This window comes from Limanda limanda, chromosome 2, assembly GCF_963576545.1.
Source record: "Limanda limanda chromosome 2, fLimLim1.1, whole genome shotgun sequence".
Lineage (NCBI taxonomy): Eukaryota > Metazoa > Chordata > Actinopteri > Pleuronectiformes > Pleuronectidae > Limanda > Limanda limanda.
This window is the reverse complement of record NC_083637.1, coordinates 8,297,575-8,312,784: the sequence shown is the minus strand read 5'-3', so window position 1 is coordinate 8,312,784 and position 15,210 is coordinate 8,297,575. Positions and strand designations below refer to the sequence as shown.

Below are 15,210 nucleotides of genomic sequence, written 5' to 3'. Positions count from 1 at the left end.
TTACCATATAAATACTGACATCACCTGTGTACTTATCAAACACAAGGTATACATTAACGAGACAAATATATTATTGTTTACATGTGTTCAAAAAGGTATGTGCTTGTGCGTAATAGTAAGAAAAGTAGGAAACAGATGTGGGTGGATACTGAAATCACAAGCAGAAAAATAAATGCAAATGTTTATTCAACATCTTTATTATGAAGTACCTTTTTAAAAGAAATGTACAAGTGGAACCAGCACAGTGACATCTTGGTGTTTACCTTTGAAAAACAGCAACACCATGGACACACACCATGTGGTGCAGGTCTGAAGAAACATATGAAATGATAATGTACATATTTACAGCAGAGAGTCTATCAGAACAGAAGTGAGCAAGCATGACTGCGGCTAAAAAAAAAGAAAAGGAAAAAGATAACGGGACTGACTGAAGATAAGAACTTACATTAAAAGCAAGGATTGGTTCAATAAACATCATTTCGAAAGATATCATGATAAAGGCACTGTGTTTCACACAAATCGACGACGCAACAGACGCTGTTTTGTTTGCTTTGTCCGTCAAATCATAATCACAAGAAACAACTCTGAACAAATGTTGTCACTTCATTAACTGTCCCTGGGTGTTTGTTCTAACACAACAGATAAGATGTGTCAGAGGGCCGTAGCAGTTTGCACATAAACATTAGAACAAAACAGATAATTCAACTCATCAGGAAAACATTCCTTATAAAGAACATGCTCGGTGATTATTAAAATTACATTATTTTTTTTTAATAAACAAATACATAATCTAAATTTAAAAAATTTCATATTGAAGGCAAAATGTGTCGAAGTGAGGACAAAAAACGTTTTACAATCCTATGTTTCCCTTACTGGGCAGAAACCCAGGACAAATTGTATTTGACATTCCTGCGAGACTTTCGGTAGGACCCCCCCCCCCTATGTTTGATGAACACATTCAGTTAACTAACAGCATAGATGATCAATACTGAAGGGCGACTCAGGCATGATGATATTGCAAAGAAGGGATGTTTTGTTTTCATATGAACAGGTTAAAGTCGGTTAAAAAAATCAGATTACATTCAGTTTACGTAGCTGGTGAATTACGCACTCTGGCTCATGATGTTCTGGGCAGGAGGCCCCACTGCTGTTGAGAAGAATTACTTTTTGTTTTTCTAGAAATTTGCTTTTGTACTTTCTTAATGAGAGTAAAATAAGAAAATCCCACATCAATCTAATGTCTGTACATACAATATGAATATGCAGCAATAGCCAGTTAGCTTAGCATAAAGACTGGAAACAGAGGGGGAACACCAGGGACCTACCAGCACCTTTAAAGCTCACTAATTATCACGTTATATCCAGTTTGCTTTAGGGCTGAATTTATATAAATAATTTAAAAAGGAAAGATGTCCAACACTCTCTAGCTACAGTTACTTAATTATGAGATGTTACTGCTTCTTTTCTCTTAAGTGATATAAAATTAAATATCTTTACATTTTGATCTGTTGGTCAAACAGGCTTTAGGGAAGTGTGAGTGGTGACATGATATAGACCAATTGATTAATCAAGAAAATATAAATAAGAATAAATCAATAATCGATATCTGAAGCCCTTGTTTGTGTAACACATACAAAAGCTGTTCGACTCCGTGCTGTAGGCCTCACCGCTGCGATACAGACGTCAACGCAGAGTCAATTTTCTCACCTAACTCTCAACACAAAAGCAAATGAGCACATTTCCCAAATTGTCTAATCTTTTAAGATAAGCTTCAGATTTCAAACTCAAAGTTAACCTGCAATAATTGACGTTTGGGAATTTGCAAAAGAGGAAGAAGGGGATTAAAAAAAATAAAATTATTTGAAACTCCTACACTTGGACTGCACGGACACACACGCATGTCGGCATACGGGGACGTACGATATGCTCTTTGGCTAAGGTCAGACATACACGACCCACACGGGCTTTCCACACTCGCCCACACGCTTCAGAAGAAGAGCTCTAGATAGTAATGGCACTGGCCAGGCAGGCAGGCAGGCAGGCACCTAGACTGAGTTACACACACACACACAGGCTCTCCATATAGCAGAGAAGATACACGATACATGAGGGGACAGTGGGACCTGTTTTAAAATGACAGATAATGTGGTCAAAGTTGTCAACTTGCAGTGTGCACAAGTCGATGGGTGTGGGATTCTAAAAAAACAACAACAAAAAAAAGATCCTATGTTTAAAATCTTTCGCTCAGGAGAACAAAACGGCACACGCAGAGAGGTAAACTGTACGGAACTGAGGTGTGGTTGAGAGGAAAGAATGGAACAAAAATGGCTGCCCTGAAATGACTAATGAACTAGCTTCAAAACATACACAATAATACAAAATTAAGTTGAGATATGACGAAATTAGGCTGCATTAGTAAGTAATAGTACCTGCCTTGTACATACACAATTCAAATAAAATGAGAAACAAGTAGCTAGGATACCTGTCTTATCAAAAATATGTAGCTTTGGTAAACAAGTTATGTAGAGAACTGTTGTCTGAACATGTGGATGTGAGAGATCACTACATGACATCTAGGAATCAAGGGTGAGAGAGTTTCTCTGTGTTTGAGGCCATGAAGTCAATGGGAGGAGACACAGGGCCCCCCCCCCCGAAATCCTCTGTCCTCTCCCCCCTGTCACCAGCGGACGAGGAACAGAGACAGCGAAAGGCAGCGCGACTCCACAGAGGAACAAAAAACCGCTTCCTTGACTGTCCCGAGCACCGATTGAAGAGTTTCCATGGTAATGTAGCAGCATCGTAATGGTCTGCGGAGGACAGACTCCTCCCGAGCCAAAAAGGTGGAGGACTACTTCAGCCTCTCTCCTCCCAGCAGTCCCCGCCCCCTCTTCCCTCCATCGCAGTGGAAGACTGGTCAGACATCAGATTTTTTAACAGCCCTCCTCCGATATCCACAGTGGAGACAGGACAGGTGAAATAATTTACGTTCCTTTCCCTCCGCTCCGGTTTCATCTGGCCACGCTTGCTTTGCTTGATGTGGGTTTGATCCGGTGCGCTGTCGCAGAAATCCAGATATTCCATTAAAAAAATAACCACCTCCTTAATACTTGAGTTTCTACAATGCGGCGCAACCTCCCTCTTGTTCACACATCGCTCCGGCTCCATCTTTCTACTTTCTTTCTTCCGTTTCCAAATTCCCCACCCGCGCGTTCTCGTCCAATCTCCTCGTTTTCAAATGATTCTTCTCGTCGCAATTCTGTTTTGTCTTCCCGTTCCCAAATTTCAGTCGACCTTCTCCACCTTCCCGATGATCTTCTCCTCGAAGATCGGCAGGATGGCGTCATCGTCGCGGACCTCCTCAAACACCACGCCGCAGTCAAACTCGTCGCTCACTTTCTTAAAGTAGAACCTGCAGATGAAAGACAGACGGGTCATTAGTTCTCAACTTAGTTTCTAAATTCATTTCCTGCAATTAAATTTTATCTTTTATCTATATTTATATGAGGGCTGTAATGATTCTGAAACCACACACACACACGCACATAGTTTTCAGATGAGTGCACCCGATGTTCTTACCTGTAGTGGCCCTTTTTGGTAAGCAGCTCCTTGAACTGGCCTAAAGTCACCACACGGCCTTTGACTGATGTTCTGTATGGGATCGGCTCTCCACAGAAGTAGTAGGCGACCGTTATGTTCTCACACACCTGGCGCTTACCAGACTTGTGCCTGAAAGAGAACAACATGTCAATACACTCAAATAAGACCACATACACAAAAAGACCCACACACACACAAGCTCAGGGTTTCCCCCAGAAAACCTGCTAAGCCTGGTGGTAGGGCCGACCGTGTTTTTGTAAAAAAAAAAAAAATGTTAAAAGTTGAAAGGAATTTTGAAATTATGACAATTATGTGTTATTGTAAGACAATTATAAACAATACTTATTAACATTACATAATACAGTTTACAAACACAAAAAAAGAATAAATAAAATAAAAATAAATACTACCAATTCGTTTTCAAGTAAAATCTAAGTGAATCTAAAAAAACAAGCCATTTCTGGTCACATTTAAAAGTAAAATTAATTGTAAAATAAACATGTCAGACGATTTTATTTTGAAATGGTTCCGGTAGAGTCGCCCGGTGATGACGACAGCGGTGCGGCGGAAGAAGCTATGTTATTCAGCGACCCTCCGAAGAGGCACAATTTCTTACGGTGTTTCTAAGTTGTTTAAAGTTTTATTAAGGTGTACGGTGACAAGGACGGTTCAATAAACGATCTGAACATCAGTTAAGTCTCATCAATCTTTCGGGGGATCTGCTACACCGTCTTTGGTATCATGTTTCTGGTGCATTACATTTTTTTTTAAATAAATAAATAAACAAGCGACGCTTAGCCTGGGGGAAACCCTGCAAGCTAATGGCCACTGAGGTAAATTGGATGTTTTCTTACCTCTGCTTGGCCTGCTGTAGTGCATTCCTCCTCCTCTCCTCCTCCAGTCTCCTCCTAGCCTCCTCCAGCTGGGTGAGGGGGTTGGGAGCCGGGTTGGGGGGCATAGCTGGGTCCTGGATGAAAGGGTGCGAGGGCTGGACCTGGGCGGACGACGGGCCAGGGATGGCTGTGGACACCGATGAAGGGTTGTTACGCAGCTGGGCAGAGACCCAGGGGTGCACCGCTCCGGGTCGCTCCACCGAGGTGGGCCGCGGTGACTCGCTGCTGGGTCCCGTCCTCCTGGAGCTGCTGGTGCTGCCGCTGGAGAAACAAGAGGGGGGGGGGGGGGTGAGGATGAATGTCAAAGGATTTGATTCTAAATATACAGAAGGTGTTCAGCCAGATATTTTCCTCAAGAGTTGAGAGACCAAAACAGAGCTAAAAGGGAAGTTAATACTGGAACTCATCTTTAGCAGATGGACACATTACCTCTCTAAATGAATAGTAATGTTATTCAACCTGCTATTTATATTTATCAACTTTAAAAAGTCAGTGTTATGTTTACAGTTTGTTTCCACTGCCCATTAGTGTCCAGGTCAAAGGTTGTAGATTTAACTAATGTTAATTTAGGTTTGGTTGCACTATATTACAAACGTCAGAGATTACTGATCTGGTGAAGCCTGTATCAATATTTTGACTTAACATTAATTGTAAAGACATTCATACACAAGTGGTGATTAATACAAGTAGCAGTTAAGGACTCACCCATGGGTGGTCTTCCTTTGTCTGTCTCCTTCCATCATCCACTGCAGGATCTTCTGGTTTCTCTCCAGATCCTCGTGCTGCACCTGTGTCTCCTGACCCCGACTCATCTCTTCCACTTTGCCCGATGTCTCTGAGGTCTTCTTACACCCTCGCCGTGATAGCGTGCTCCCTTTACTGCTGCAGATCGAACCAGGTAAAGACACACACAGTCAAACAAAAAGGCAGAGAAATAAGACAGTTTGCTGTAGGGTTAAATCAGCACATGCAGTCACAGCAGCTTACCCGTTGCCCATGGCGTCGAGCGTGCTGGCTCCGGCCCCGTCGGCGTAGTTCCGACTTCTTCCTGTGTACTGACCGGCCGGGTCTCCGTTCCACGTGTTGGGCTGAGACCTGGAGCCCGTCTCCTCCTGCCCTTCTCGTCCTCGGTGGTGGTACTGCGGCTTGTGGTGATGCACACCTGGCAGAGGGATCGGGGTGAGAACCATTAGCGACATGCTGCAGCTGCACCTTCACTTGTAGCTCACACTGGTGTCTTTTATACTTGAAAAACCAAACTTGAACAACAGCTAAAAATTAATACACACACACAGAGACTCCTAGCTGTTGTAAATAAATATTTCCCTTCTGTTTCAGTAACATTTGCCAAAAAGCGAAGTGCCCATGTGTTGTTGTGGGAAATTAACTTCTATATTCTTTCAATACTGAAAATATCACGGAATATGATGTGTTATAATCAGACAATAAAAGGAGTCAAGAAACAAAGTTGGTTTTCTTTCCTTGAACCTCAATACTGAGAATAGTAATTTGTCCAACAGCGCTGATAACTCTGGTTATTCTATACAGTTAATAACAGATGTTCCTCCCCCCCGCCCCTCCACAGACTCTTACCTTTGACCCCGGCAGCGGGAAGACTGTGACCTGCCCCTCGGTGGGGGGGGAAGTGGGGCGGTCCGGTGCCCCCATCAGGTGAGCGTGATGATTTGGGAGGAGAGTGTCGACCCCCTCCTCCTAAGGTGCTGTTGGTTGCCCCTGGCGACTGGCAGCCTGGTGTTTTCATCACGCGCGACACATGATCGTCCAAGATAGACTCCGGGTCGTCGTCGTGGGAATCCTCCATGGCAACCAGGCCGCCGTAAGTGGCGGCCGTTGCCGTGTTAGCAGTGGTCTCTGAATAACGGGCTCCGTAGAGAGGGGGGAACGACGAGGGGAGAGGGAGTGGTATGCTATGAGAAGACATGGAGGTTATCACGGAGATGTCGGCATCGTCACCCTCTTCTTCCTGTTGGCAAAATGAGACAAATCTTTCATTTTTAACTGAAAATTAACACAACATGAGGCCGTAAAACCAGTTATAACCAACTATTAATGTGCTACACCGAATTTCACACACTCGATGTAGAAAACATTCCTGGATACTCCCGAGAAAGGGCATGAGCCTCGGGACAGATGTGTACTTCTAGCGCCCGTCTAATTTATTCATATTTTATAATTAGAGCTGTACCTGGATAAGAATTCACTAAGCTTTTACACAACAGGGATATGGCGAATGAACACAAAAATATATTCACACTAGCAGTAATGCAAATTGGCGACAGCGCCCACACATGTTTTAATAAAATGTTTGGATAGATTGCCATCTTCATTCGCTGTGGGATGAATTGAAGGTTATCTCACAGAATCAAAATCCCATCGAATCAGGAGAAGCACCCACGCAGTCGCACACTCACCAGTCGTACTCTCTTCAGTCTCTCTTCCAGTCGCTCCTGAGCCTCTCTCTCTCTGAGAACCGTCTCCAGCCTGCTGATGAGCTCGACTGCAAACCTCTCCGGCTCTACGTGGATGTCCTTTGGCATGCGGTACGTGCGCTGCATATGGACACGTAAACAAAAATTAGAAGCCGTGAATTCCTATACAAATCCGCAGCTAAGATTTCAATGCACGATGAGGAATTGTGAAGAAAAGACATGAAAGAGATACAGATAGATACAGCTTGATATTGCTTGATTTTTAATATCGATGTACCACAGTTATATTAACCTCCTATCATGCTAATGATTCTTTTCTGTTTCACTCACAGGTATATGAGGTAGGGGCACGCGTCCATTGGCTTTGGCACTTTCATGCATCTCTTTACGATGCTGCTTCCGATATCTGTACGGAGGAATACCATCTCTGCACACAGACACAGAAGAACAACCATCACACACAGCTCATTTGTTACCAGTAATTTAATGAAAGGAGGAGTGAATGACTATGTGCCAGGGATTCTGGGAACATCTGTGTGTACTCACACGCTGCTGTCGGGCAGCGACAGTGTGTCCGCATCGCTCGACATGCTCTGCTGCTCACTGTCGTTGGCGCTGGTGGCCGGAGCGCGAGCGTAGCCCATGTTGGCGTAGTACGGGTTCACCGGCTCCCTCCACGGCCTGAGGAGGTTTAAAGAGCTCATCATTAAAACAGTGGCACATGTACACACAGACTCACACAAATAAAAGGGTCTGCACAGTGCAAGACTTTATACTGTTGCTGCCATTATTACTATATACTGCTATTATATTGGTATAATTACTATCATATATAAATATATATTATGTTATATTATATACTATATATACTGTACTGTTTTTATACTGTCTGACAATAACATTACCATCAGTACTATTACCATCATCTTGCCACTGCACCTTATCTACCTATTTATCTTGTGTTTCTGTTTTTATTCATTCTACCTCAATATTTTTTATTGTATTCTATTGTATTGTATTTTATTGTATTCAAATATACCGGCTGCTATGACGACTTAATTTCCCTTCGGGGATGAATAAAGTTATCTATCTATCTATCTATCTATCTATCTATCTATCTATCTATCTATCTATCTATCTATCTATCTATCTATCTATCTATCTATCTATCTATCTATCTATCTATCTATCTATCTATCTATCTATCTATCTATCTATCTATCTATCTATCTATCTATCTATCTATCTATCTATCTATCTATCTATCTATCTATCTATCTATCTATACATGACGTTTTACACAATTTCTACGGCCAGAGCAAGTCTTAGGACATGATTGGCTGCCCACTTCCTAGTTTTGACTCACAAATAAAGGCCACATGCTAACTATTTGTCAAGCTGATAAGAAAATATGCATGTATTCATATATAGTCAAAAAGCCAGATAATTTAAAAAGCACCAATTTGCACCAAAATCAATCAAATGCGTGAATTCCATTGGTCTGCACAAGATATGGTATTAAAAATTAAAGGAAAAATATTGGTTTCATTTCCACTGTTGGCTAAACGACCATGGAAAGGTTCCAATTAATAAACATTTTAATATCACACAATTTGATGCGTTATAAAGTATTACACATCAGGCTTTTTTTACGAGTGCAAGAACCTTGACCGACACAGACACACACACACACACCTGCACTCCCTGCTGTCCTGCCTCCTCCTGCTGCTGGCCAAGACTCTCTGTGGTGTCGTCTGCATCAGCAGGCTCTGAGTCAGCCTCCCGGCCGGTGTGTCTTCACAATCCTCCTCGTCCTTCTCCTCTTCCTCTTCTCTCGCTCCTCCTCCCCCACACCTGAGATCATCAGAAGCATTATTAGAAATTAGTATAGGAGTTATGAGAATGAGACAGCTCAGCGGGTCAAAAGAATCTGTAAATGACACAGGTGGTGTGACAGTAAGTCTGAGGATCGTCTCACCTCCACTCCTCATCCTCAGCCAGTGTGGGTAGGTACCCAGGCACAGCTTTGGCCGGCCCCGACGACGGGCTCTGGTCACTGGGGTTGGGTTTGGGACTCTCTCCTCCCGTCCGCGTGTACTCCAGATACAGATCCGACTTGAGGAACAAAGGGTAGGTGTTCTCCTCCATCATGGCCTGGATCTCTGTCTGGGCCTGGAGCAGACAAACAGTGGTCACACATCTGGACTCACGGTTGGTATGAAGCTAAATGCTGCCTCAGTTCCAGAATCGTTTCATATAAATAGGGCCCGAGCACTGACAGGCACTGACAGGTGAGGCCCTATTGAAATTGTAAGGATTATTATTATCATTATTATTATTCAGGCAAATGAATTGGCTTTTTGAGGGCTTTAACATGCTCAAATTCTTACCAAAATTTGCAGAAAGTTAGAAAGTGGTGAAAATGTACGTATTCTGGAGGAATTTTCAATAGGGGTCGCAAAACGGCTCAACGGTGCCCCCCGAGACCCCCGGAACGTGTTCACATTGACCGGTCTTCACAAAAATCGATACACAGGTGTATCATGACCAGGCAAACAAAAAAGTCTTAGGTGCAATTGGAAAAACGCCACAGGAAGCCTGCTATTTTGCATTTAGTGGCCATATTCCACATTTTTACTTTGAGGTACTTGTACCAGGGCTTTCATTTAACTTAATTTTGCTCTGGACTTGGTTTGAACACAGAGCTTAGCTTTTATATGGAAGTGTAAACACAGACCACGATTATCACAAGAGCAAATTGATTCTTATTTCAGGCCAACATAAGGAACTATGGTAAAACAATACCCACCTGGTTTAATACCCAGTAAATAATAAGTAAGAGAAGTGTGTTAAACCTACATTACTCAAGGTGGCTTCATAAACCTTGTCCTCACTTAGTTTTGATTGGATTTCTCATTTTTGAACCGCTGTTTTAAAATTTAGTAACGAAAAAGTAATGTATTGACATCTAAGAAACATGGCTGTAGAGAAAACAAAACCTAGCATATATTGGTTAATTGAGGTTATTATGCAATCTAATTCCGAGTAGTAAAGTTGTGTAGCGGTGAAGTTTAAGCCGCCACAGTCGGACACCCTTTGATCCCCCTAAAGTCAGTGTCATACTTTATGTGCTCGGATTTATTGCATCAACTTCAAAGTGGAGCAATGAAAACAAAGAATCAAAGCGCTCCGGGGGGGGGGGGGGGTGAGAGCGATAACAGGTGGGTTGTGTGGTCAACGTGAAACTAAAACAATAAAACATGAACCTGTGTCTTTTACAGCCAACAATAGAGGCTAGAAGTGCATTTTGATTGTAGCAGCCCTGGTTCGGTTGTAGTTCCTGGGGCAGAGTTCCTAACCCGGTGGATAAATCTCTCTAGTGGAGCTGCACTGAGTTACCCACAGGTCTGTCACAAGCCTCAGGGCGGCGGGAAGTGTAGAACAGGCATTTATATTTGACTGCAAATATGATTAAGCCTCAAGTCAGTGGTGGGATTAATGTTCCTTATAAATAATAAATACACGGGCATAATCGCTGTACTACAAATTAAATTAACCTCGGATCGTTCTTCCAGCTAATTTTCTCCACAAATAACAGCCTGTTCAGCGTCTGAATACACACGTTGAGATGGAAGCAGACAGAACCCGAACCCGTTGAGCTGCTCAATCGCAGACGTAAACACGAACCACTTCGCGATTGTCAAACACGTAGTCGGGACTGAAGCGTTCAATTTTTTTTAAGAAGGCCGAACGAACCCTAATACATCTCCACTGTGCCCCAAGTGTAAGATAGAATCTGGTGGTCTGACACATTGTTTGTGGGATTGTAGTAAAATACAGCAGTTTTGGCAGGTCATAGGGCAGGAAATTAATAAGATTCTGTCTATTAACAGTAATAATAACCCTTTATACCTGCTACTTGGTATATCTGACATGTTCATCACTGACACATTTAAAAGAACACTTTATCAGACACTTGCTTTTTGTGCTAGAAAGTGTATTCTTTTGAATTGGATCACAGATAAAGCTCCATCTAACGCTCAGTGGCAAAGGGTTGTATTTGAATATGTTGTGTTGGACCATTTGACATGTAAACTTCACAGCAATGACGATGCCTTTCGTAAAACATGGGAACCCTTTCTGTCATATGTTGGTCTGAATGTTTCCACCATTCTCACAAGAGGGTTTGTATCATAGCTCAGAATGCTCTACCTCAAAAGAGGCACTCTGTTTTACCATTTAATTGATTTACTTTTATTTCTGTATACTTTTATTTTACTTATCGGTTTTTAATTTTTTCTTACTTGTATAGGACGTGACCCCTGAATCTTCTGCCTGTATGGATTTGAATATGTGTGTGAGCCAAAGGTTTGTCTTGTTTTGTGTTGTATTACCTTTTGGAAAACTAATAAACATATATGAGAAAAAAAAAGAAGGCCGAACGATTAGATTACAGCCCGTGAGAAGTGGTCTGTGTAATCCGACATGCACTGCTCTTATCCCCAAACCTTTACAAACATGAAATCAGCGTCTTAAATACCTGTTCAAACATGGCCGGGTCTGGATGCGGCCTTCCCACGCAGTCTCGGATGAAGCTCTTGGTGGGAGCTTTGATCTGCCGGGAGACAATCCCACTTCCGTCCACAATGTACTTCCTGTAGATGGCCTTGGCCAGCTTTGCCTTCTTCTCCAGGCTGGTCTTCCTGAACCCGGAGCAGGCGAACCAGAAGTCCAGGAGGTCCGCGCAGCCTTCCTGGCACAGGAAGTTGCGGAACAGCTGGATTCCTTCCTGGTCGTCCAGGAGCGAGTGAAGCGACTCGGCCCACTTCAGGTACGGTGGAGTGGGTGAAGCCGAGCCCTCGGGTTCGTACCCCAGGTCCAGATCCGGGCGCCGCGGAGTCGCCGACGACGAGGAGGGCGTGTAACTCGATGGGTCCCCCATTTTAGATAACAAGGATGAGGGGGGGTAACCCAGGGTTTGGGAGAGGGTGTTCGGACGGGTGTTGGCTGACTGGACCGGAGGGTCCGCGTAAGACCCCTCCTCGCCAGGAACAGGGGGCCTCGGCGCATCCTCGGTGAAGTGGGAAGGGCCGCTCAGAGAGGTCACGACCCCCCCGCCGCCCCTGTACCCAATCCCATGTAATTCTCTGACAACACTCATGTCTCTGGTTGCACACGGCAGAGGTCAGATCTTCGCCTCTGGCAAAGATTCCGCTGGCAAACGATTCACCCTGTGACAGGAAGAAGAGAAGTGGTTAGAGACACAGAGGAAACACACAACGCTGCTGAGGTGATCACAACACACACACTGTGTCAGATCACTAATGCAAACACACACACACACATGCATACATTATATCACTAAGCACAACAATGAGACGATGAGCACAACAGACACAAACTAATCTGTTAATCTGACCACAAATCTGCCTAAAATGCTAGTGCTAGCTTAGCATTTAAAACCCTGCAAACAAAAAAACACATTTCCATAACTTTATTCCGAGTTGCAAATAACCAACCGAGACAAAAGCAGCAACAACAACAACAACAACTGTCGCCAAGCTCAAGTTCACCACTAAGTTGTTCTTTCTGTGGCCGGTGGAGCGGCTCCATTAGCGGCCAGGGGTCAACACAAAGCTCCCAGTTCCACCAGTAGTTTCCCACTCGGGCTGCTGGTGGAACTGGGACCGAGGTGGAGGAGCTAAAGGCCGGCTAGCTGGCCCCGAGCTCCGGGGAGAATCTCATTCATCTTGGCCTGCAGAGACGGTGGGGGGATGGGAACAGAAACAAACTCCACAACCACACACAACCCGACGGGGCCCTGCGTGCACAACACGTCCCCGCACTTTGAGCACGTCCCCCCGGGTTGTGGAGCTGCCTCGGACCCGGAGGTTGGTGGTGGGGGGGGTCGAGGCCGAACTTTGAGACCCGGGGAACCGGACGGTTCAGTCCCCGGGGCGAGGAGAGAGGGAACCCGGGCACGTTTTCCACTGCGCTCCGGTGCCAGCTAGCTTTTTTTTTGGAAAGGGGGGGGGTTAGCATGCTAGCTGGTTAGCTTAGCTTCGGCTGCCGTTCAAGTCCCCGTGTTTTCCAGCAGAAAGTGTCCGACCTACCGTCTCTGGAAGCCCGGGCCCCGCGATCCGCTGCATCGGGGATCCTGCTGCGAACTGGGCGCTCCGGGGCGCAGCATAGGGATATGGAGTTCACGATATTAAATATGAAGGAGAAGAAGAAGCCGTCGTGTTGCCCTTAACTCCCCATGGTGGCTGCTGCTGCTGCTGCGTTCAATAATACCGAGCTGCTGCTGGGGAAGACGTGCCTGCGCCGCGCAAGCGCACTGCGGCCCGGAGCACGTTTCTAGATCTGCGGCGGATAGAAGAGCGACGCACGCTGGCCAGAGGAAGTGTTCTTACATTGTTATTAGTATTATATTATTATTTTTATGATGCGGAAGTTCAATTAGCATTGCAATGATGTACTTACACTGTTTGACCTGCATTCAAATAAAAATAAAAGTTCATCTTTTGTTAGAAATTGAATATACAATAATCCTGCTGAAGTTTTCACTTGTGTGTTTCATTTAAATTTTACGAATTGTTGTTTTCTATATCCAAGAATGGGGCCTTGAAATTTAAATACTTTATATTTACATCGGGAGCGGATCCTCTCTACGGAGGCCGCCATGTTTTTTACAGTAGCCCAGACTGGACAAACTTTTTCTGACAACTGAAGGCCGCCACAGGGGCAGAGGTGGAGGAAGTGTTCTTACATCGTTATAAGTATTGTATTATTATTGTGATGAAGTTCATTCAGCAATACAATGATGTACTAACACTGTTTGACCTGCATTCAAATACGAATAAAAGTTCATCTTTTGTTAGAATTTGAATATAGAATAATCCTGGTGAAGTGTTTCTTTTAAATTGTACGTATTGTTGTTTTCTATATCCAAGAATGGGGCCTTGAAATTTAAATACTTATATTTACATCGGGAGCGGATCCTCTTTATGGAGGCCGCCATGTTTTTTACAGTAGCCCAGACTGGACAAACCTTTTCTGTCAATCTGAAGGCCGCCCCAGGTTCTCTTTCGTGTTTGGAAGGGAGAGTGAGGTGAGGGGTGTTCAGCTGCTACGTGACACTTCACCACTAGGTGTCACTAAATTCTACACACTGAACCTTTAATTAAAAGTAAAAGTTAATGATTATTTTTGAGAAAATTGTACTTTAAGCATGAAAGCAAAGTTCAAATCTTTGCAGTCATATTATATTCAGCTACTTTTCATTAGTGCAGCTTACTAAGCTTTGGTTACAGTATATCCACAGTGTAAATCGATTTTTTTTAGTGTTAATAGCAATTCCAAAAGATGCAATAATGAACAAATTATCTTTATCATTTATAAATTTGCTGTTGTCCTCACCTAAGAAGCATTTAAGTGTCTGTATTTAAATTAACATCGTTACAATATAGAGTTCACACTGGTGGAAGAGGTCGGACTATTTGTATCGTTTACTTCGATAACTTAGAGAGTTACGAAGAAGTCTTGCTTAAATAAGAAGTACAGCCAATACTTCAGGAAGCACAAGCTTTTGGCCCACAGCCGACACTCTGATGTCTGATAGTGTTTCATCATAATATTGGATTATTATAACTGATGCATTATCGTCTAGGTGGAGCTGATATGAACCACGTATACAGTAGGATTATGTATAATTTAACCTGTAACAACACAAAGTTTTTTTAACATTAATCATATGTTGTTTAGGTGAATGTAAAAGCAACCAGTAAGTTTATCTGTCAGACAAATGTCCTGGAGTAAAACGTAGTTCTTAGTGGAGCAGAAATATAAAGTAGCATAAAATTAACCTTCTTAAAAAGTAAATCACAAGTATTTTCTATATAAGTAAAGCACTTAGTTATTGTAACTTGTGACTTTCTACCATTGGTAATGCATTTAAAAGAAGTGGACGACAGACAGTTTAGGGATCATATCGGTTCTATCTGTCGCAGTTCTATAACATGCTAGCGAAAATACGCCCAACAGCGCCCCTAGCGACGACGGCGACGCATTACACAATGGCAGATAAAATGAATTGGAATGTCATTTTTAATCTAATAAGAGTAAATATTAGATTTATGACAAACTGTCGGTTCTGAATATTCACATAAAGATGAATGAAAATACATGATGCATTTAAATTAAAATACATATAAAGAATAAAAGAGACATGAGGAGGAGCAGCTGACTTTGTTCAGACCACAAGATCTGGT

At 43.3% G+C, this 15,210-nt stretch overlaps 1 protein-coding gene across 1 annotated transcript; it reads right to left on the bottom strand.

Annotated features, from left to right (window-relative positions):
• Window positions 1-169: 169 nt before the first annotated feature.
• On the bottom strand, window positions 170-13,210 carry LOC133024031 (axin-1-like). Its single transcript, XM_061090981.1, has 13 exons — window positions 13,054-13,210; window positions 11,481-12,171; window positions 8,919-9,112; window positions 8,636-8,794; window positions 7,487-7,621; window positions 7,271-7,367; window positions 6,923-7,060; window positions 6,084-6,474; window positions 5,478-5,652; window positions 5,196-5,372; window positions 4,452-4,751; window positions 3,577-3,726; window positions 170-3,409 (listed from the first exon to the last, which is right to left on the bottom strand). The coding sequence occupies exons 2-13, from the start codon at window positions 12,099-12,101 to the stop codon at window positions 3,283-3,285; spliced, it is 2,664 nt and encodes an 887-aa protein (XP_060946964.1). The 5' UTR covers window positions 12,102-12,171; window positions 13,054-13,210; the 3' UTR covers window positions 170-3,282.
• Window positions 13,211-15,210: the final 2,000 nt, after the last annotated feature.